We start from the raw sequence: 21,643 nt of genomic DNA, 5'->3' as shown, positions 1-21,643 counted from the left end.
GGGCACTCTGGAGGGGGACTCTGCAATTTGGGGCACTCTGGAGGGGGACTCTGCAATTTGGGGCACTCTGGAGTGGGACTCTGGGGGCAAAGTTAGGACACCTCCCTACAGTGTCGGGGTGCCATGGGTTCTGCGCCTCTGTGTTTGGACGGGGCTCTTACCTGCTTTTGTCCTGGCATTAGAGTACTGGGAGGGGGCGCTAAAGGAATTCCTCCCTTTGGGTGTCTCCTACCCCAGGGGGCTGTGGCCTGGTGAGCAGCCTAAAGCTTAAGGCCTAAGGCACAGGATAGGTCTGGAAACACCTTTCTGAAACATCCGTTTTGTTCTAAGAGAGGAAACTACTACATTAGCATGAAAATAAGATCAGATCTATTACTGAGAGGCCCGGGGTAGAACGCTGGGATCCCCTTTCAGAGGCAGCGTCCCTAGGATGAGCCCAGATGGGCTGAATTTCGTTCTTAACTCGCTTCCCAGCCCCACCCTGCTCCACCTGTACAGCGCAGATTTCCAAATCTGGCCCGAGCCTGACACCTTGTGGCCACGTGTGAGAATTACATCCACAACTTCAGAAAGCACCTTGCTTTCCAATACATCGATATTGCCATGATGACTATGGCTACAGGACCGCTTTACCAAATCTTGGGAGTTGAGAGAAAAGGAGAAAGTAACTCACAACCTAGTCCTGAAAACACCAGACTGTGGCCCCAGAGCCCTACACCATCGAGGTACCGGAAGGCCAGGCTGCCTCTGCAGGGGAAGTGAGGCCGTCCCTCAAAGGCTATAGGGCCACAGCCCGAGGGGCTGGCAGGGCCGAGGGGCCCCCTGTGCCACTCACACATCAGTGCTTGGAGGATGGATGGGCAGGAGGGGCCTGGGGGCTAACCCAGTTCACAGCCCCGCTCTGCCAACGACCTTGGACAGACCTGTTCACGCCTCCCCTCTCCCTTCCAACCTCACCGCTTCAGTGGATGGGTCTGGGTAGCCACCTCTGGCACAAAATCAATGTTAACAAACGTTCAATTTTGTCCTCCCCCTGACGTCCAGTGATATTTGCCCCTGCCTCCCCTACCCACGGGTGCCGAAACCTTTTTTGGTGGTCATACAGAAACACTGCCTAGTTGCACAGCAACTCTGCGGCAGGCCTAGGCAGCCTGGGAGATCTCTCTGCAAAGACTCCTCCACCTACTCCAGGAAAACTGGCTGGCTGGCAGAGGTTGCAGTGAACCGAGATCACGCCATTGGACTGGACGACAGAGCAAGACTCTCAAAACAAACAAACAAACAAACAAACAAACAAACAAACTTGCTGCCTGGGAGGACTCTGGGGTTTTCACAGCCTGTGGCTCATGAAGAGGAGGGAGGCTCCAGGAGCACATATTTCAGCACTGGGCCGGATCTGCATCCCTGGCAGCGGGGGCCCAGTATGGACCCATCTTCGAGACCTCGGTGCCAGCAAGGCAGGAGACACCTCTTCCAGGACGTCTCCCTGGCCCCACTCCCTGCTCATTTCTGCTCCTCTGTTCTGAGCTCTGATGGTGCCGCTGAGGTTTCTCCCTGCCCTGGGCTTCCTTGGAAGCTGGGCTGGGGGTTGAAAGAGCTGCAAAGGCCCCTTCCCGATGGTGGGCCTCAGGACCACGGATGGCACCTGGGTGTCGCAGGCACCTCGGAGCCCCCCCTGCTGGTTTTTTTGTTTGTTTTGATTTTCTTTGTTTTTGTTTTTTCTCGGGACGGAGTTTCGCTCTCGTTGCCCAGGTTGGAGTGCAATGGCGCCATCTCGGCTCACCGCAACCTCTGCTTCCCAGGTTCAAGCGATTCTCCTGCCCCAGCCTCCTGAGTATCTGTGATTACAGGCACGTGCCACCACGCCCAGCTAATTTTATAGTTTTAGTAGAGATGGGGTTTCTCCCTGTTGGTCAGGCTGGTCTCAAACTCCTGACCTCAGGTGATCTGCCCGCCTCAGCCTCCCAAATTGCTGGGATTATAGGCACAAGCCACCGCACCCAGCCCCTCCTGCTTGTTTTACTCCAAGATGTGCAGAGGCCTCCATATCCCAGCCCCGGGCTCCTCCCTCGGGGCGCTGCTCCTCCCTGAAAGGTCCCTTCCGCACATCCTGTTCGTGCCCGGTAGCCATGGGGACTGCCACTTCCCACGGAGGACATGTCAGCTTCCCCTTGCTGTGGTACCCAGACGTGAAACACACCCACGGGGTTGTCCCCGTAATTTGAAGGCCCAGAAAGCAGCTCATGAGTGTACTGAAGCCAGAGGCACAGCTGCCCGAGGGCTGCCGCTCACAGACACCACTGAGCTACACCACCCGGCAGCCGAGGCAGGCAGGGGCTCCTTTAATTCCCTTCTGATAGATGAGGAAACCAAGGCCCAGAGATGCTAAGTGACTTTCCCAAGGCCACACAGCCACCAGCAGCAGAGCCAGGACGTCAACCCCGCCTGCCAGCTCTCACCCTTCAACCCCACACTGGCCCAGGTGGACACTCACTGGCCCTGTGGACACTGAGGGCCTGTGGCTTCTTGGCACCCACAGATCACAGCCCGTTGTAGACCTTGAGGCCACAGCTACCCCTTCTTCATTGTCAGGGCCAGCCCATGCCCAGCCAGGGGGAAGGACCCAGGTGCTAACTCCGTAAGGGTCTCCGGCGAGGGCAGCATGGGCAGTGCTGGGCTGGGTCTGCGCCCCTGGCAGTGGGAGCCCAGCATGGACTCATGCTTAAGGCTGCAGTACTGGCAGGGTCTGGGACACCTCCTTCAGGAAGCCTCTCAGCTTGCTGGCTCCTGCCTGCTCTGTTCTGAGCTCTGGTGGTGCAGCTGGAGCTGGCATGGGGTGCCCCAGCCCTCCCTCTCTCCCCTAGTTCTCAGGCAACTCCTCCCCCTACCTGGAGCCTGGCCACCTGCTCCCTCCTTCCCCACAGCTGGGCCTAGGTTGGGAAGTGCCCATGGAGCATCTGTCCTGGGCCCACCGCCTGGGTGGCAAGGGAGGAAGCCCACCTTCCACTCGCCCCTGCCCCTGAAAGCTTTCCTTGCACCTTGGAGGTCAGGGCTTGGAGGGCCCAATGGAAGACCAAGCAGCCATCCCCGGAGTCGGGGTTTGGGAGCCTCATCGCCTCCACCATGGGGTTCCCAGGATCTCCTCCCAACCCCGTCCTCACCACCCACCCAGCCACCCGTGTGTAATGGGCCCATGCCAGGGGGTCCTGTGCTCTAGAGAGGATCAGGGGATGCCCAAGGTCCCTCCGAAGCTGGGCAGCAGCAGGCCTGGATGTGGGCAGGTGGTGGCCCTGTGGAGGCTGGGCTGGGGTGGGACCGAGCTTTGAAGTGAAGGTGGACTTTGAAGACAGAAGGGTGCGATTTGAGTCCCAGCGTGAGCAGCCGCAAGTTGGCAGGGCCATGGGGGGCTCTGGCTCTGTTTTCCAAAAACACAGATGGGCTGGGAAGGGGGTCAGAGAGAGGCCTGGGCGGAATGTGGGGCCCGCGGCGCCCCCGAGGTTCTGATGACTCAGCAGCCTGGGCTGCAGCGGGCAGAACCCCCCCGAAGCCTACAGGCCTGCGGACCCCCAGGGCCGGGCCCCCTCGAGGCCGGTCTCCATCCCTGGCAAGGACGGGACTGGTTCTGGTGCAGCCCTCAGCAGCCCTGTGACACTGCCCAGGGGTCACAGCCACCTGGGTCTAGACATCTCAGCCTCCCTGGGTGAGGAGAGCCTGGCAGGCACCACCTATCTTTCCCTCGGCCTGAGGGACCCTGACTCTGACTTAGTCCTCGGTCCACAGGCACCCTGAGATCTCTGCTATCTCCCTGCCTTGGAAAGTGCGGACTGTGGGGTGACTTTTGGTACAGCCCCAAGCCAGCTTCTAGGGGCAGCCTCAGGGACACTGGGAGGCTTGGAGGCTGCCTCAGCAGTCCCTGGGGTCAAGGAGGATGTCACTCGACAGCAGCAGATGGGCAGGAAGTGGGGAGTCCAAACGAGGTGGGGTGGGGACTGGGGCCACCTGGGAGCAGGGGAGTGAGCTGAGGACGCGGAGGAGCGGGTGGGAGGCCGGCAGGGAGCTTGGCGCCAGCACAGCGCGGCTGGACCGAGAGAGGGACGATGGGGTACCGCCTCCGGCCGGCCCCACTTTCGAAGGAATCTGCCTTGCTGTTCCTGCGGCCGAGGCCAGAAACAATAGTGGGAGGAAGGGCGGAGGGTGCGGAGGCGGCACCCCAGTGTGTCATCTCCGCGTTCCCAGACCTTGTCTACCCCTGCCCCCAAACATTCTTTCCAGAGTGGACCTCCCTCTCCTCGCCGCGCTGGTGGAGGGGAGCGTGGGAACACGCTAACCCTGAGCCGCCCGGACCCCAGTTCCAGGCCTTCCGTGCCCCCAGGTCCCAGTCCCTGAAGCCCCCTCCTCACATGGGAACCAGGACTCGACCTTCCGACTGGAGTGGCTGAGGGATGGAGCCCCCTGGCCGCCGCTGGCCTCCAGCCTCAGTAGCCCCCAGGGGCCCTGGGGACCCTCAGCAAAACCCACGGCCCGGTCCACCTCCGGCCACGGTGGGCTCAGCCATGACGAGGATGGGACGGAGTCCCCTGGTCCTCTCACCCTGGCTCTCTGTGATTCTAGGGCCCGCAGGTGGGGCTCAGAGTCTAGCCAGAGGCTGTCTCGGAATATTAGAGACCCAGGACGTTTGTCCCGGCCCTCTGAGAAACCCAGGCCAGTGAGAAGCTGGCCTGAGGCTTGACTTGGGGGGCAAGACTGGACCTGAGCAGGCCGGGGGCCTCGGTGGACCCCCTCATCATCATCAGATGCCTCCTCTCATTCCTAAGCCCCACGCTCTTCAGAGTGCCCAGCAGGGCCCCCCACAGCTCCCAAGAGTGTCCGGCAGGGCCCCCACAGGCCCCACAGGCCCCACAGGCCCCACAGCCCCTGGGAGTGCCTGGCAGGGGCAGGATGCAGCTGCTCAGACCCTGGGTGGTGGCCGGAGCCTGGAGCCGTGGCTGGTGACCGGAGTGCATCAAAAGTGAGGCTCTGATGCCATCTGCTGGTCGCACCTGTGAATGGCGGCTCCTGGCCACAGTGCTGGGAGTGGAAAGGTGCCCATCCCGGAACAAGCTACCTCATAGCCTGGCTGGAGACAGACACTGGCCAATGTTCTGCCCAAGTTCTGCCCAGGGCTACCTTTCCCAGGAGCTCAGGCTTAAATACCACCTGTCTTAGCCTCACTGTCTTCCCTGGGCTGGACCCCTGCTGGGCACCAGGACCTGAAGGGCAGGAGGGTACCCTCAGCACCCCTGAGCCCACTCTCATCCCCCCAGGGTCTGCTCAGGCCTGGAGACAGGGAGGACAGTAAATATTTGCTGCCGACAGGGGAAGGCAAACACTGCCCCAACGGCCAGGCAAAGGTGCCAGTTATCCATGCCAGGAGCAGACGTAATCCAGGGAGCCAGCCTGGAGGCAGCCACACCGCAGTGTGTCCTGGGTGGGTGGGGGCACGTGCCGTGTGCCTGGTTCCAGGTTTCAGTCTCCGCTTAAGGAACGTGGTACAAGAGTTTCCTCCCTGCTCAGCACATGTGAAGGCGGGATGCCCAGACAGAAGGTTGTGTGCGGGATGGACTGCAGGCTGCCCTCAGTCCTCCAGGAATGGGCAGAGGCTTCTAGGGGGGCCGGCAGGTTTGGGGAGCCTTGGGGAGCAGTTGCTTTGTGACTGGGGAGCAGTTAGATGCACCCAACGCCAGGGTGACCACCGGGGCTGGAGGCGCTGAGTGCCCCTGCCAGCCCGGTGGGCGTGTGGAGCCCAGGTTCCAAGGCCAGGCAGGTCTCTGGACACTGAAGGGCTGTCTTTTAACTTCCCAGAAGGGGCGGAGCATAGGCAGCGGCCCAGCAGGTGTTGCAGAGCCAAGCTCTGTGGGCCTGGCTCACATGGGGTGACCTGGGGGCTCCGGGAGCATCCATGCTCCCCAGCCAGGGCATCTGGGGACCGGTGTCCAAGGTGGTGCCTGACAGGAAACTGGGTCTAATGCTCTCTCTGCACCTGGATCACCTTGGCCAGCTGCTTCTCACTGGGCCTGGGGGGATGGAGGGGTGATCCCTTGCCCTGGCTCTGGTCTCCCGTGTCCACTTTTTCTAGGACACAGTGTGTGGGGGGTGGAGTCAGGTGTTGGAGAAGACAGGCTTGGGGGACAGAGTCCTGGGTCTCAACAAGGTGAAAACTGGCCCCAGCTCTGGCCCAGGGCAGCTGAGGGTTCCCTGAACCATGGCTGCGTCTCTTTTGGGTGGGCAGCCTTGCCCTCTCCTGAGGCCTCAGGCCAGAAGTCCCCCAGGACAGAGGTCACAGAAAATTTGGCCCCTCAAAGGACATTCCTCAGCCCCTAGCACCAGCCAGTGCCAGCTGCTCTGCAAGTCCCGGAAGGCTGGGGTGGTTCCAGGAGTCCCTGGACACCCAAGGGCTCCTCCTGCTGCCCTCCACTCCGACACATGGTCCCCCACAGAGCACTGACCCTCCCTTCCCAGAACAGGCCTCTGCCCATCACCCCCTACGACCTTGTTGGCCATCAGGTTCAGCCAGGGCAACAGCTTGGCCAATGACCAACTGGTGGGCAGCCTCCCAGCTGACCCACCAGGTCCTGCTCTGGCCCAGCCCCGCGTGAGCTCACATACCTCAGCTCCAGCAGGGCGCCCCTGTCTCTACCCGTGCGAGAGGGGCCGGCTGGGTGTTCCCATGGACGGCTGCTGCCGATCCCAGCTACCGCCTCCCTCCTCTTCCGGGGCCAGTGTCCGGCCGTCCACCCGCCTGCCCAGCCTTGGCCCCCACTCTGGAGGCGGGGCTAGCTGGGGGCTGTGACATCTCTGGGTGGAGGGGCCTGATGTGGTCATGGGGAAGGGGTGAGCTCAGAGCTTCAGGGACAGGGCTGCCCCAGTGGCCAGGTCCCTAACAGGAGGGTGAGCTCCTGGCCTCGAGGCCCAAGCTGGCAGTGGTCTGCAGCCACAGCCCATGCCAGTCCCAGGCCCAGCCATCCCCAGCCCAGCCCTGGGTGGGGCTCTCAGGAAAGGTGCAGATTGGTTTGGCCTGGGCAGCAGGCAGGTTGGCCCAGCCACAGGGTAGCTGGGGTCACTCGCTGACCTCCCAGGCCACAGTAGGTCCAGGCAGCCCCTGGGTTCTCGTCTGCCCACTAGGCTGAATGCCCAGCAGAGCCACCCTGTGCTCGGGGGTGCTGAAGAAGAGGCTGCGTGTCAGGACCCCCAAGGACCTGGAGTCAGAATGACCTTATCACCAGGGCCCGTCAGCCCTTCTGGGTGAGCAGCAGGTCTGTAGCAAAGGAAGCCAGCCAAGCGGCCCTGCTTTCTGGGAGAGGGAGGGACCCTGGCCCTGGTCTCTGCCTCTGTGGCCCTGGTGGTTCCCTGGTCCTCTCGGGCTGCAATCCTTAGGGCCTTACGGCCAGGGTACCCAAGGTGTGGGTTCTGAGGCCCTGCCCAGTGCTGCCATGGTCCCTGCACCTGCCCCAGCTCATGGTGCCATCTGACCTCTCCTGCTTCCTCCAAGGCACCAGTGGGTCCTTCAGGTGTCTGGCTGGGCCTGGGCTGGCATAGGCTGTGGCTGCAGACAGCTGCCAGCTTGGGCCTCGAGACCAGGGTATGTGACTGTCCCGGGGCTGCCCAGAGCTGGGGATAGCGGGTGGCACTCGGCAGCCTCTCCCCACCTTCCCAGCCCCCCGCCCTGCAGGACCCCCTCCCTCAGCCCAGCCTCCTCCCTCCACAGGGACTCCATCAGAAATAGCTCTAAAAATAGAACCTGGGAGGGCTAGGTGGGGGAAAATTGCTGGAATGTTCTCATTCCCTTTCCTGAACATAGTCTCTGGGGACTCCAAGGGTCCAGAGCTACTGAACAAAAAGTCATTTCTCAGTGGTCCCACCACCCCTGGCCTCTCAGCGACCACCCCCCCCCCGGCTCTGATACTGGACCCTGAGCCACAGGGTGGGGGTAGCAGGCAGCCGACAGGCATCACTGCTTTGGGGAGAGCCACTGCATGCTGGACCTGGCCAGCATTGGCACCTGTGGGCACCCAGAGAGCGTGGAGAGAGCTGGGAGGGGCTCACAACACTGCCCGGAAGCGGGGCCTGTCCCAGGGCCCCCAAGACACATAGACGGCACAGCAGGGCTGGTTCAAGGGCTTTATTCGATCTCTCTCGGCGAAGGAGGTGGAGGGTGTGGGCCGCCTGCGGGCGCATCTAGTTGCAGTAGTTCTCCAGCTGGTAGAGGGAGCAGATGCTGGTGCAGCACTGCTCCACGATGCCGCGCTTCTGCAGGGACCCCTCCAGCGCCAAGGGCTGCAGGCTGCCTGCGCCGGGGCCCCCGCCCAGCTCCACCTGCCCCACTGCCAGGGCGGGCCGTGCAGAGCAGGTCCCGGAGCAGCAGCGAGGCAGAGGGACACAGGAGGACACAGTCAGGGAGAGACAGTGCCCACCTACCCACCAGCCCCAGGTCACACTCCCACCCGTCTCCAGCCAAGCTGGGCCCAGGTTAGAGGGAGAGTCACCCACACTGGGTGTGGACCCACAGGCCCCAATGCCCACATGTCCTACCTCCTTCCCCCGCCCCAGGGCGGTGCCATAGTGGGAGCCTGAACGAGTGCCCCCGGTTCTTCTCCCCAGGGCCTGTCCCCAGCATCTTCCCCATCTCCTGACTACAGAGCTGCCATGAGGCCTGGCGACAGGGGTCTGGCCCACTCAGGCAGGCAGCGTGGCGCACCCTGTGACCCCAGGTCACCCAGGACTTGTACTCAACAAAACACTTGAATCTGTGGTCATCAAATGAGGGTGGAGAAACGGGCTGTGGGGCATTTGTTTGACGGGCGAGTGGAGGGAGGAACGTGCCCAACCTCCGATGTATCTTGGGGCTCAGCTGCCGAAGCTAACAACATCCTCAAGCTGAACTTCTGACTGGGCCACAGGGAGCTGGTCACTTTTAGGAGGTGACCAAGAGAACTTCATTTCTTTTTGAAAAAGTACTCCTGACCCCCTGCTGGGTGGCAGCCTCCTGCCCCCTTCTGTCCACGCTGGGTGGGAGCGCCAGGAGCAGGGGGTGGCTGGGGGCGGCCAGGGGCAGCGCTGGGCGGTGGGGCTCACCCTGAGGGTCCTCTGCCTCCCGGCGGGTCTTGGGTGTGTAGAAGAAGCCTCGCTCCCCGCACACCAGGTAGAGAGCTTCCACCAGGTGGGAGCCGCACAGGTGCTGGTTCACAAAGGCCGGGACCGGGTCAGGTCCCCAGAGGGCCAGCAGCGCCAGCAGGGGCAGGAGGCGCATCCACAGGGCCATGGCGGAAGGACAGTGACCTGGGAGACAGGCAGGCCTGAGGCCGGCTGGAGGCCAGGTGCCCTGCCCTGGGGCCCCTGGGCTCACCCCCAAATGCTTTAAGAGCCCAGCCATGTCCTCCCTGTTGCAGAGCTGGGGCCTGGGGTCCAGCCACCCTGGAACCCCCAAGTGGGGCAGCCCTGAGCCCACCTGACGCGAAGGCCCTTGGAACAGACCTGCTTGCTGGCCTCTTCTGATGCAGACTGTCCCGGAGGGTTGAGGGCTGCTGGGCTCCCACTGGCTTTATAGTCTCAGAGCCCATCTCCCCTGCCTGCCACCCCCTGCTGCCTGGCCCATTAGGGCCTGGGGTGGGGGGGTTAGCAGATGGCTGGGGGCTGAGGCTGCAATTTCCGGATCATTTCCCTGGTGCTGGGTCTGTGGGAAGATCTCCTTGGTCGTCAGCACCTCTTCCTCAGGGCCAGCGGGTCATTAGAGTCTTAACCAGGGGCCTGGTGGCCAGGCCTGTCCCTGCTCGCAGCTGGGGGCAAATGTCTCCAGCAGAGCAAAGCCCTCCCCGGCCCACTTTCCACATTACACCAGGAGAGCTGGGGCTGCAGGGCGGGGCTCTTTGCACCACTGTCCCCAGACCCCCTGTCCTCGGGACCCCTGTTCTCAGTCCCTGGTTGCCCAAGATGCCCCCATGGGTGGCCCAAGGTGGCGGGGATGGGGGAGTGAGGGAGGGTCCCCTCCCTGCTGGCTGCCCAGTTCCCACCCGCCTTAGGACAGCAGCCCCAGGTGAGGCCCTCAGCTCCCCAGGGTGGCAGAAGGAGGGCACGACCCAGGGACGTGGGGACGAACAGCGAGTCCCCAGCAGGCCACCCAGACGTGATCTTCCATGTGATCTGGGGCTGACGGCAGGACTCCATGGGCAGGTATGGGAGGCTGTGCGCTGGCCCAGCTCCGCCCAGGCTCCCCAGGCACCCTCTCAGCCCCCACTCCTCTTCTGGGAGCCCCCGCTCATCTCCCCTCTCCTGGCCAGGCCCCACGACCCCATCACTCCTATAGTGTCATCTGGGCTGAGCCCCTGGGGTGCACCCCTCCGGCCCTCCCAGCCCCCCAGGACAGGCACGTGGAGGCCCAGCCTGACCCATGGTGAGGGGGCATGGGCTCCGAGCCTTGCTGCCCGCAGCCCCTACCTGCCTCTTAGCACCACGGGCAGGATCAGGAGGTCCCAGCAGCAGGAGAGCGCGACCATGGGGGCAGGCAGGTTGGAGCATCCTGTGCGCTGGCCCCTCCCATCCCTATGTCCCACCCTGGCCTCAGCCTCGGAACCTCTCGAGGCCGCCCCGCACACACCCAGCCTTAGGCTCTCCTGCGCCGAGCAGGTTTGGTAGTGGGCACCAGCTGTCTGTAGGGCCCCTCCCTTCCGCCCTTTCCACCCCGAGCCATGCCACAGCAGGACATGCAGGGGCCGCCCCAGGACGCCACCATGCTCTGAGGCCCAGCAGCGGGAGAAGGCATGGGTGCCTCCTTAAGAGGGGTGTGTAAGGAGGGAGGCTGGATTGGGGGTACCCAGGTGGGAGGGCAGAGCCAGGGGTTGGCAGGGCTGGGGGGAGGCAAGGCAGGCACTTTCCCAGGGCGTCCTTGAGGCTCACAGCCCTTCAGAGACACCCCCAGGTGCAACTTTAGGGGCTGGGCACCGACAAAGTGTGTGAGGAACAGACTGCCAGGCTGGGAAGGACTGCCGTGCCTGGGAGGGCCTTCACGGATGAGTAGGAGTTTGCCCGGGTTGTCGGCCCTGGGAGCTGAGAGCCAGGATCCCAGCAGAGTGTGGTGGGGCAGCTGGAGGGAGGGAGAGGCCTTGAAGGCCAGCTGATATCCCAGGATGCCCTGGGGCTGCTCTCTCCAAGGTAGGAAGGGGGCACCCTGGCTGGCCAAGGCTGGAGGGTGTTGGGTGCTCTCTCTGGAGGGCAACGTCCAGGCCCCTCGGGTAAGCCAGGGGCATCTTAGAGTCTGAAATCCAGTCCCCGCCTGCCTTGCTGGGGAGACAGGCCCAGACCATCTGCCTGGGCACCAGCTCAGCCGGACCCTCCCCATCAACACATGTGCTGGGGGCCACGCTGAGGCTCCCCCTTGGTTTGCAGAGCCTGCTGCGGGTGGGCAACGGCTTTGGGGCAGCTGTTCCTCCATCCCCGTTCCTCTCAAGGGCTGGGAGCCCCGTCAGCAGGGAGGGTTAGGCCTGCAGGCCCACCTCTGAGACCACCCCCAGCCAGCACGGTTGTGACCCTGCTCCCTGCCAGGCCTGAGAGAGGCCCTCCCACTGTCACCTGGCTCCCCACCCTGGGAGGGCACCCCACAGAGATGGGGCAGTTCAGCCAGGGTGCCCGAGCCTCTGGAGCTGCTGGGGGCTCAGCACTGGGTGGGGCCTCAGGGTAAGCAGGGAAACCAGGCCCGGAGGGGCCAGCTGCCTGGCCAGGGTGGCCAGCCATCTCCCAGAGGAGGAAGGAGGACAGGGCGAAACCCGAGTGAGGCTGGGGATGGGGTGTGGGAGCCTGGGGATCCCAGGGCCTGTCTCTGTGGCACAGACGTGGGGCCAGGCAGGTGTAGAGACCACACTTTCTTTTATTGTGACGGCGATTGGGGCAGCAGACGGTGTCAGGGAAGGGCGGAGGGCAGCGCGGCAGCCCCCAGGACCCTGGGAGCCAGGACAGGACCTCACCACAGGCAGCACAACCTCACCACGGGCACACACAGCTGTTGCGCTGAGAAGCAGGTGCAGGGGCAGCGGGAGCCTGGCAGCAGGGAGGGCATGGGGGGCACCCGGGACCCAGCCCCTCACCAGGACCTGAGCTCCAGGACAGTGCAGGCCCAGGGGAGGTTGGGAAGGGCCCTCGGGGGTCCCCTGCACCTAGCCAATGGCACTCAGCGCATGGGCCAGGGTGTCCAGCTCATCCTGGACACCCTCCAGGGAGCGCCGCACGGCCTGGGGGCTGTCCAGCACGTCGATGGCCAGGGTGTACGGGTCGAACTTCACGGAGAAGGGGCGCTGGATGCGTGAGGCATAGCTCCTGGGGAGGAGAGTGGTAGAGCCCTCGTCAACTGGCACGCAGAGTCTGCAGCCTCCAGGAGAGGGGAAGCTGGAGCCGCGCTTCCACCTTCACGGTGGCTCAGAGCTCCTGGGGCTTTTCTGAGCCACCTGGTCTCAGGCAGGACACTGAGGCCTCTTCCAGGACTGGGTGAGGGGGTTCATGGGGGAGATAGGCTAGGCGCCTTTTCCACTAGAGACTCTGCCGGGCGTCCCATCCCTCTCTGCACCTCCACTGGGCCTCCTCCTCCAGGAAGCCTTCCTTGACCATATCCCTAAGCCTGTGGGTGGAATTCAGCACCCGCACCCACTGGAAACATAGCCCCTGGTCTTAGTTTCCCCAGTGCACTACAGGAAGCTGGAGGGAAAATGACGAGAGCTTTTATGAGGATGAGGCTAGTAGGCTTTGCTCCCCTCTCCCGACACTCTGGTCATTGCACCAAAGGCCCCCAGCCCTGGGGACCCCACTCCCGCCATGCCCCCCACCCTGACTCTGTCTATCCCCTCTGACTTCTCCCCATCCCAGGGCAGGGGGTTGGGACAGGTTCCACAGGACCTCCTCACAAAACTCAGGCTCTGCCAGCACCTCCAACACCAGCCTTGACCCGGTCACCCAGCAGCCCCCAGTCCTATAGGTCTGCCCCTCCCCAGATGCTGGGGTCCTTCTCGCGGACGGGGTCTCTGCTGTGTGGGGGCTGCTGCAACCGGGGGTCAGTGTTCTTATCTGTGACCTGGGCTCACAGGCCCAGCCCTGCTCAAGGCCAGAAGGAAGGCCTGGCTGGCCCAGTTTGGGGGCACCGTTGGGGGCTTGCCCTAGGAGCCTGGCCCACCTGAGCTTGTCCTTGGCGTCGCTGAAGCTCTCAGACACAAAGTAGACTGACTGGTACGTCTGGTCTTGGTAGGGCTGCACGGCCGCTGCTTCAGGGTCGAAGGCTCGAATCTCGGGCTCCTCAGACAGGCAGTGCTGGCAGCAGGCCAATGGCATCACTGACTCCACTGCACCCACGTCCCCGAGGGAACCCGGGTACCACAACCTGACGCTGGGTGGGTTCCTGGGGCAGAGTCGCCCCCACCTCTCCCGCCGCCTCCCGAGGCCTGGGATAGTGTGGGGTGAGGACTGGGCAGAGACAAGCCTTCTCCCAAACACAGCCTGAGTCCTGGAGGCCCAGGCCTCAGTTTCCTCCCGCTGGGAGCCTGTCCTCTCCCTGCACTGTCCCCCAGCCCTGTCCCTCTGCTGGGGACTGCAGCAAGGAGAGGGTCTCACCAGGAGCTCCCCATAGGAGGACAGCAGCCCGGCGCCATAGGCCTTCACCTCCCCGTTCTGTTTGCACAGCCCAAACTCCACGGTGAACCAGTACAGCTGTGGGGAAGGCAGGCAGCATCAGCCCTGAGACAGCTGCCGCCACCTGGCAGCCCCTGGTCACCTGTGACCAGGGCACCACCCCCAGGGAGGCCAGGCCAGGCCGCAGGCAAGCCAGGGTGAGGGTCACGATTCCTGGGTGGAAGCAGAGGCCTCAGCCTGGATGGCAGGAGGGCGAAGCCTGGATTCAGACCCCCAAGCCCACACCCCGGGCCCTGCATGGAGGGGTCAACCCACCGTGGACAGCTTCTCAATTTCCTCATCCGAAGCCCCCAGGGATGCCAGGCCGATGTCCTGTGGAGTGGGGAGGAGGATGAAGGGTGGGGAGAGGCAGCCCTGGGAGGTGCTCGAGGTGGGGGCGCCGGGGGTGTCCGCAGCCCCTGCAGGGATCTCTGGGACACTTCCCGGGCGGCAGAGACCTTCCCTGGCGACCTCCACTGGATCCGCACCTCCACTGGGCCTCCTCCTCCTCCAGGCAGCCCTCCTTGACCATATCCCTAAGCCCGAGGGCGCCATTCCCAGGTAGCCGGCAGGTGGCAGCACAGGCCGCGGGAGGCTCCGCTCCAGCCCCGCCCTCTGCCGCGCGACCCTCGGGGCGCTGAGCCCCCATGGCGGGGCCCAGGAGCGGGCCGCACACTTCACCCACCCGCACGTCGACCCCCGCCCCCGGCGCCTGGCCAGCCCCTGGGCGACCCGACTCGCTCGAGGCCGCGGCGTACCTGGGAGAACTGCGCGAAGGTGCGGTCGGCCAGCATGGGCACGTGCCCCAGCAGCTCGTGGCAGCAGTCCCTGCGCGTGGGAGGGAGAGGGGGGCTGAGCGGCCGCGCGCCGCACCCCCCACCCTCGGGCTGGCGGCCAGGGCGCGCACTCACGGCTCAGGGGAGTGCATGGGCGAGGACGCGTGCCGGATATACTGGGTGCACTGGAACACGCGGAAGGCCAGGCTGGCCAGGAAGTCCCGGGCGGACAGCAGGCCAGCCACAGGCCGCAGCTGGAAGCCCGTGCGCTCTGCAAGGGGCCACTCTGGTCACTGCCAAGCCAGGACGGGCTGCAACCGCGCTGGGCTGGGGCGCATGGCTGACCGTCCCCGGCCCCCCCCCCGCCCCCGCTCCGCGCCCCTCCCGTCTGGGCCCACCCTTCAGGAAGCGGGAGACATCCTCCAGCTGGGGGATGTTGTCTTCCCGGTAGCCGCTGAAGCGCTCCAGCAGAGCAAAGGCCTCCAGGTGCTCCCCGCAGGCGTGCGTGGCGTAGAGGCCCTTCAGCGTGGTGTAGACCTCCTTCCTGCGGGCAGCGGGGCTCAGGGCCCTCCAAGCCCACCCCAGTGCCGGAACCCCCCTCCCTGAAGCCCCTCCTGAGCTGTGGGTGCTTCTGTCTGCCTGAACCCCTCCCAACGCACGCCTCTTGGGGACCCGTGAAGACCCAGGTCCCTGGGAAGGGCTTTTGCTGGTGGCTTTGGGGAATTCCAGGGGGTAGGGGGCGGTGAGGGGTGGTCCCTCAGCATACTGGGGATGGCCCGACAGGATGGGTAGCCTCTTCCTCCCAACCCAACATTCTGATCCCTGGAGGTCCCTCTTCTTCCTGGCTTTAGTCTCTCCTGCTGTGCCGAGGTCCCTGGAGGCGGCCCTCACACACCAGGGTTCCAGGAGGCATCCCCCGGGCTCCTCCCCAGTCCCTCGCCAGCTAGCTGCACGGGGTCTCACCAGGTGGCAATCTCCTCCGCGGTGTACTCCACACGGGGAATTGGGTCGCCGCTGGGGAGGGGGCCAGTGGTCAGCAGGTCCCCTCGGGGAGTGGGAAGGGCAGGAGGGAGGGAGGGAGCCTCTCTGGGCACAGGTCCACACCTGCCTTGTGCAGCGAGGCCTTTGGGTTGGAGGATGGACAGGAGGGTGCACCCTGGCTGACTGTGCCGTGAGCCAGCTGTGCGGCCTCGGCTTGTTGCTCTAGCCCCCCCGGGCCTCAGTTTCCCCCCGGGATTTGGGGACATGGAAAGCCCTGGAGCAGAGCTGGCAGGAGGCAATGATGCTGTGACAAGATGGGTCCTCCCCTTTGTCCTTCCCTCCCACCCCCCAGGTCCAGCGTGAGCCTGCAGGACGGAGTCTGGGTCCCGAGCGCAGGGGCCCCTCACTGCCTGTACTGGAAGGCGATCTCAGCAATCAGCTTCCTGCGCTGGCGGTACACCTGGTCCGAGAAGCCCTGAGGGCAGAGGGGTGCGCGGGTCAGGAGGCCGTGCTCGGGTTGGGGGCACAGGCCACGGGGGCTCCCGAAGCCGACAGACTCCTGTCCAGGGTTGGGATAAGGGTAGGGGATGTGATCAGGGGGCAGGAGGCCTGAGTGGGGGGCACACCACTCACCGGGTGGTCCAAGTCCAGGTCAGGGTCAAACTTGGTGACCAGGTGATGACACTTGTCCAGCTCTGACACTTTTCTTGGGAACCAGGGGACTTTATGGGGGATGGAGGAAGAAGTCTTGGTGAGCTTGGAGGCATGGGGCCGCGTCACCCACCTTGAAGCAGCCTCCCCTACGAGACTTCCACGGGGCAGAGGCAGCAGGGGCTGTGCTAGCTGCGGGGGGATTCTCGAGGTGGCCCCAGGCCCAGACACGGATGTGTAGCAAAACGGGGGGCAAAGTGGAGCCCACAGAGAGGGAACCAGTCCACCACCACGTGGTCACTGTAGGGTCCCCCTGCAGGGGCCCCTGCACCCCAGCATCTCAAGGTCATTTGGCGGCACTCAAGGACAGAAAACTGCCTCACCCTTGGGCTCCGCGGGGCTGCGCACGTCCTCTGACACCTGGCGCACACCACTGAGCAGGGCGGCCAGGTCCCCTCGGGGCACCTCGAGGCGCACAAAGTACTCCAGGTGGGGGCCCCCGGCTCGCAGCCTCTGGGCAGGCCGGGTCTCTAGGTGGTGGATTTTGGCTTCAAACGTCTTAGGGAGCAAAAGCAGGAAGAGAGAGAGAAGGAGAGACAGAAATGGAGAGAGGGTGAGGAGGAGGGGAGGAGGAGGCACATCTGGCCGGCTGGCCAGGCCCTGCCCTTGACTTTTATTCTAGCAGCACACAGATCCCGTTCTTCCAGGCTCAGGTCAGCTGTTGGCCACCAGACCAGGGTTTGCCACTGGCAAATTGGGTTTTGTGTCATGCACCTAACTGGGATTTGTCACCGCTTGAGGCTTGACCTGCTTCTGGGTGGCTCTGTCTGTGTGTTCCAAGGCCGTGCCACACTGTCCAGCTCCTCAGCCACTGGTCAGAAGGTGCCCCCAAGCCTGGTGGCCTCATCCAGCTTTGTAGGATGGGCCCTGAGTCTCAATGGCCCCTGAGCATCCAGGACACTGGCCGGAAGGGTCCGCTCCAGCCCCACCTCCGTTGCCCAGCAACAAGGGCGATGGGTTGCAGTGGCCCTCGGGCTCTGCGGAGCTGGGCCGGGGGAGTCTGGCTTTAATGTCATTTGGGAACTTCTTCCAGGAGCCGGGTCACCTGCCCCCCTGGGCACAGTGGGGCCCAAGTGACTAATGCAATCAGTGATCACCTCAGTCGCCGTGCTGGGCGGGAGGGAGAGGGCCCACCGTCCTACCCCTGCCTCCCGTGCTGCCCTACTGGGAGCCCCCCATGTGTGAAATGGTGGATGAGGGGGATCCAGGGGATGGGCAAGGCGGGAGGCACAGTGGAGGCTCGGTGGCTTCAGCCCTAGGGCTGGGCTCAGGATCCCTCACAAACACGGGGGTGTAGCTAGATGCCGTGGGGGCTGAGCTGAGGCCTGAGACTCCCCCGCTGCATCCTGTGCCGGCCTCAGGGGCCTGGGCAGCTGCACCTCTGCTATAGAGGGGCCAGGAACTCACCCCACACAGCCCCGCCCGCAGGTGAACTTGCCCCAGGGACACGAAGGCCACTGGCTCACCTCAAATACCTTCACAGCTCGGGACAGCGCTGAGGGCTTGGTGGCCCTCGGGGAGAAGAGCAGGTTTAGCACGGCCTTCCCCTCCTTTTCCTCAAAGGCCACGGCCTCCAGGGGGTCCCCGGGCTCCGAGGGGGCTGCAGCAGCTGCTGCTGCCACCGCCGCCTCCCGCTCCTTGCGGGCGTCCTCGATGAGGCTCTGCCGTCGCCCAATGAACCGCGGGGACTGTGGGGACAGGGGGCACCCATGCCTCCTCCACCTGCTGAGACCCGGGGACCCCCACCCAGAGCTGATCCCACAGTTGGGCGGCGCTGATGGCACACAGGCCGGGCATGAGAGCACATTGTTGAGCGCCTACTGTGTGCCTGCTGGGGCAGACGCTAGCCGAGGTGCCTGCAGGCACTGCACACCCTTCCCGATGGGGGCAGCCCAGCCAGAAGCAGTGGGGGCGGGGGGAGGAGTAGGGGCTGGGAGGGTGCTCGCCTGCTCCTCGCTCTATGGGGAACAGACAGAGACGCTGTGTCACCCGTCCCCAGGCCAGGCGCTAACTGGATTAGTGATGGGAAGAGGGCGATGTCTTGGACGATGGCATTGGCTGCCGGGGAGGGAACGGCAGCTCAGGAAGGAGCTGCCCCCACAGGGCCCCGGTGAACAAACCCCCTACCCTCCTGCCTCCCGCACAGGGGCCCTTTCTCACAGCCCATCAGGACGCCTGTCCTCGGGCCCTGCCCCTCTGCGCCACCCCCCAGGCGCCTGCTCCTGGCTGCCTTGTCATCCCTCTGCCCTTTGTCATAGCTCTGGGTGCAGGTGTCTCTCGCTGGGCTCAGCACCTCCAACCCCTCGATCCCAGAGCCGTCCCAGGCCTGGACAGAGGGGGACTTGGCAGACACCGGGGGCTCATCTCTTGGAGCTGAACTCCCAAAAAGGCTCTGGGCCCCTTGTAAGGGAAGAATCAGCTTCACCCTGGTCTTCCAGGGTCATGGAACACGAAGGGGAGCAGCAGAAGCCCCTCCTGGAGTTGCCTCTTACCCTTGGGGCGGGGGTGTAGGATGCAGCTAGGGCTGCAGTTCCAGGCCACAGAGAGCCCGTGAGGCTGGGCCTGGGTCCCCCTGGGGAGGGCCTGGTGGGGAGCCTGGTGAGGGAGGGCGGGGGAGGGCACCCCACGTCCCTGAGAAGGTACCTGGAAATGACACTGCTACAACTCACACCACGTTTCAATCGAGGTCCATAAATAAAAATCCATTTTAAATGTGCCAGGGACACCATGGTTCTGTGTGCCCACGGAGGCACTGAAAACCCTTCCTGCAGGCTGAGAAGCTCCTGATGATCCAGCCTGGCCGGCACAGCCCCCTGTACACAGGGCTTCCAAGTACGGGTCACAGGGAACACAGACTCCATGCGAATGAATGAATGAGGGAAATAAGGGAGGAACAGCCCAATGGGAATCGCCCCAGAGCCCAGATACTCTTTGACTCTGGACTTGCCCCCTATTTGCCCAGGACCCCCCACCATGAACTGCTGCTAGAGCCCGGGAAGGGCCTTGGGGCTGCCTCCCGGAGCAGGCAGGCTGGTTGAGGTGCTGACCAGGGCAGCTGGGGCAGAGGGAGGCAGGGGCAGGTGGGAGTAGGGTGGGGGCTGTGTGCAGCACCCAGGGACCTCTGGCCATGTGGGATTTTTTGAATGGATTTGTTTCCACGTTCCCATCATTAAGATTCAAGATGAAAGAAGACACAGGGACCCACACAACTCCCGAGGGAGGTCGGCCTAAGAGGGGCACACACAGGGACAGGCATCACCTTACCCTCCCCCAACAGGGACTCAAACACCAGGCACAGGGGATGCCGCCGTGCCCAGGACTCCACACCCACACCGGGTCCCGGGGGTCTGCATGGACCCTGAGCCTGGGATTGCCGGCCAGGCTGGGGAGTAGCAGAGGCAGCTGGCACCAGCCCTGGGCTCCCGTCCACTGCAGCCACCGGGCACCTACCTGCCCTCTTACCATGATGGCCTCTGCCTGCTTGGCATCCAGCTCAGACACGGCCCTGCGGAAGCCCTTGGCCTGTGGTGTGGTGGCGTCGGGGGTGGGCATGGCTCAGCGTGGAGGTCCAGGCTCCGTCTCCACAGCCCTGGCCCAGCAGCCTCTTATAAGCTGAGCTGACGTCAAAGCCCCTCTGGGTCCCCCACCTTCCCCTCCTTACGTCCCCCACCCCTGCCTGCTGTGCCTGATGGAGGCGGGGGTTAGTGAGGAGGGAGGGAGGGAGGGAGGCGCAGGAGAAAGGGCTCGTCCGTGGAATCTAATTGCCTTCACTCCCCAGCCCTGTCTGAATCATCCTCAGCCTGCGGGCTTGCGGGGACCAGGGGCTCGTGCTCTGCGGGGGGCTGAGACAGCCAGGGTCCCCTTGGCCCCACACCCCTCAAGGGAGCACACAGGGAGGGGCTCTCTGGCAAGCCAGGGGCATACTTTTAATGAACGCCAGACCCTCGTGGCAGACGGACCCAGAAGCCCCCAGACGGGGAATCCAGCCTCCAGCCCTGGACATCAGGAGGCGATTTGTTTGCTTCTCCCGAAGACTCCAGGCCGTGTGTCTCGTCGATGTGCTTCCTAGGAGTGCCATCTGCCCGCAGCCCCCAGGCCCTGCAGGTGTGGTCATTGCAGAGGCTCCCCAGGCTCGCCCCGTGGGGTCCAGAATGTCCCAGGAGGGCCCACCCGTCCAGTGTGGAGGACCCTGGGAGGCTGCAGAGGACATCCCCAAGGAGATGCCATGCGTTTCCAAATGACTCCCACCTCCTGCATTGCAGCCCCCACCAGGGTGGCCACGGCAACCAGGGCCAGGATGGCATGCCAGGGACGGCTTCCACCCCCCCACCCAGCCCCTCTGTGGCCCACTGCTAGCCTCCTGGCTTCCCTCAGAGGTCCTGTGGCCCCTTCTTTGAAGAGCACGCACGTCCCTCAGTGCTGAGGGCCCTGATGCCCTTTGCCTTGGAGAGACCTTTGCAGTTTCTCCTCTACCCCACCGGGCCTGAGGATGAGGGTGATTCTGGGGTGACCTGAGAACTCCCTTGAGGACAACCCCAGCCTAGAGCCTCCCCCGAGTTCCGTGTCCACCCCACAGTCCTCAGGCACCCACACCCCGCCCATGCCCACTGGCACCTCCTGCTCCCAGCCGCTGCCCCGATCCAGGGAGTGATGCCCCTGCCCAGGGTGGTTTCTGGTTGAAGGGGAGGCCTCCTCACCCCTCTGGGGTCAGCAGAGATGGCCAGAGCCCACCTTGACAACAGTGGACTGTAGAGAAGGAAGGACGTGGCCCCAGAGTGCATGGCCTGAGGCTGAATGCTGCCACCGCTGTCCCTCCTGGAGGGGAACCGCTTCCGACAGGCATGGGGCTTCCTGTGTCTGCTGGGCTTTCTGGTGTTGGCAGCCCAAGGTGGCACACTGGGCCCAGCAGGAAGCAGAAGCCCTGGATGCTCCCTGACTTCTTGAAGGCGTTCCCCGGCTGGTCACTGTGGCACCAGAGCTGGCATCTCTCAGGGCTCACTCTGCTCCTATCAGCTGTGGGACGACCCCTGTCCCCATTCTCTCTTCAGTGATAGCCCCTGGGACCTTTCCTAAAACTGCTTCAGCCATGGCATCCTTGTTCCACACCCCTCGGCGGCTCCTCACTGTCCTCTGCAGGCTGAGTGCTCAGTCAGAGCAAAGGGGAGACCCCCCCGACCCTTCCCACTTCCTGCCGCAGAAGGATTTGGGGCTCCGTGATCCCCAGTTCGCAGTGTCATTCCTCAGCCACCTCTATCCAGGTGAGCTCCCGCGCATCCCACAAAACCCGCCTCGGTCACTGCTCACTCTGCAAGTCCTGCCCTTTCTTGCCATGGTATTAATGCCCCCTCCCTTGCACTCCTCTGGAACCTCCCTGGGGGCAGGGAAGCCCACCGCTCAGCCCCTGCTGTCTCCCAGCACCCAGTGCAGACCCTGTCCTCCCTCGGAGATGCTGTGCCCCTCCACGGCGTTCCCCAAAGGCCTCCACCTCTAGGTCC

General features: G+C 64.1%; 2 protein-coding genes across 9 annotated transcripts; both read right to left on the bottom strand.

Moving 5' to 3' along the window:
- Positions 1-8,143: 8,143 nt before the first annotated feature.
- On the bottom strand, positions 8,144-9,556 carry INS (insulin). Of its 4 annotated transcripts, none has more exons than XM_011988225.1 (3): positions 9,485-9,556; positions 9,112-9,315; positions 8,144-8,360 (listed from the first exon to the last, which is right to left on the bottom strand). In XM_011988225.1, exons 2-3 carry the CDS (start codon positions 9,296-9,298, stop codon positions 8,215-8,217), a joined length of 333 nt encoding a protein of 110 aa, XP_011843615.1. In that variant the 5' UTR covers positions 9,299-9,315; positions 9,485-9,556; the 3' UTR covers positions 8,144-8,214. The 4 variants fall into 4 exon arrangements, with proteins under 4 accessions (XP_011843615.1, XP_011843617.1, XP_011843616.1 ...); XM_011988227.1 differs by having other exon boundaries at positions 9,435-9,544; XM_011988226.1 differs by having other exon boundaries at positions 9,511-9,544.
- A 2,322-nt stretch (positions 9,557-11,878) lies between these two features.
- Positions 11,879-20,296, bottom strand: TH (tyrosine hydroxylase). Of its 5 annotated transcripts, XM_011988215.1 has the most exons (14): positions 19,595-20,296; positions 18,641-18,720; positions 17,615-17,836; positions 16,472-16,646; positions 16,071-16,159; positions 15,845-15,912; positions 15,420-15,470; positions 14,855-15,000; positions 14,592-14,727; positions 14,439-14,508; positions 13,957-14,013; positions 13,624-13,719; positions 13,190-13,323; positions 11,879-12,342 (listed from the first exon to the last, which is right to left on the bottom strand). In XM_011988215.1, the coding sequence occupies exons 1-14, from the start codon at positions 19,698-19,700 to the stop codon at positions 12,183-12,185; spliced, it is 1,590 nt and encodes a 529-aa protein (XP_011843605.1). In that variant the 5' UTR covers positions 19,701-20,296; the 3' UTR covers positions 11,879-12,182. The 5 variants fall into 5 exon arrangements, with proteins under 5 accessions (XP_011843605.1, XP_011843606.1, XP_011843607.1 ...); XM_011988216.1 differs by lacking the exon at positions 18,641-18,720 and having other exon boundaries at positions 19,599-20,296; XM_011988217.1 differs by lacking the exon at positions 18,641-18,720 and having other exon boundaries at positions 19,611-20,296.
- Between the last annotated feature and the right edge of the window lie 1,347 nt (positions 20,297-21,643).

This window comes from Mandrillus leucophaeus, unplaced genomic scaffold (assembly GCF_000951045.1).
Source record: "Mandrillus leucophaeus isolate KB7577 unplaced genomic scaffold, Mleu.le_1.0 Scaffold325, whole genome shotgun sequence".
NCBI classification, from domain to species: domain Eukaryota; kingdom Metazoa; phylum Chordata; class Mammalia; order Primates; family Cercopithecidae; genus Mandrillus; species Mandrillus leucophaeus.
This window is presented reverse-complemented; position numbering and strand designations above follow the sequence as displayed.

Bases quoted from the DNA above. Each gene is read 5' to 3' on its own strand.
- TH (XM_011988215.1), bottom strand. From the start codon at position 19,700: ATGCCCACCCCCGACGCCACCACACCACAGGCCAAGGGCTTCCGCAGG. The intron at 15,471-15,844 runs GTGAGGGGCCCC...CCCCCTCCCCAG, and splicing joins ATCGCCTTCCAGTACAGGCA to CGGCGACCCAATTCCCCGTG. The intron at 13,324-13,623 runs GTGAGACCCTCT...GCCTGCTGCCAG, and splicing joins CCTCCTATGGGGAGCTCCTG to CACTGCCTGTCTGAGGAGCC.
- INS (XM_011988225.1), bottom strand. From the start codon at position 9,298: ATGGCCCTGTGGATGCGCCTCCTGCCCCTGCTGGCGCTGCTGGCCCTC. The intron at 8,361-9,111 runs GTGAGCCCCACC...CCGCCCTGGCAG, and splicing joins GGAGGCAGAGGACCCTCAGG to TGGGGCAGGTGGAGCTGGGC.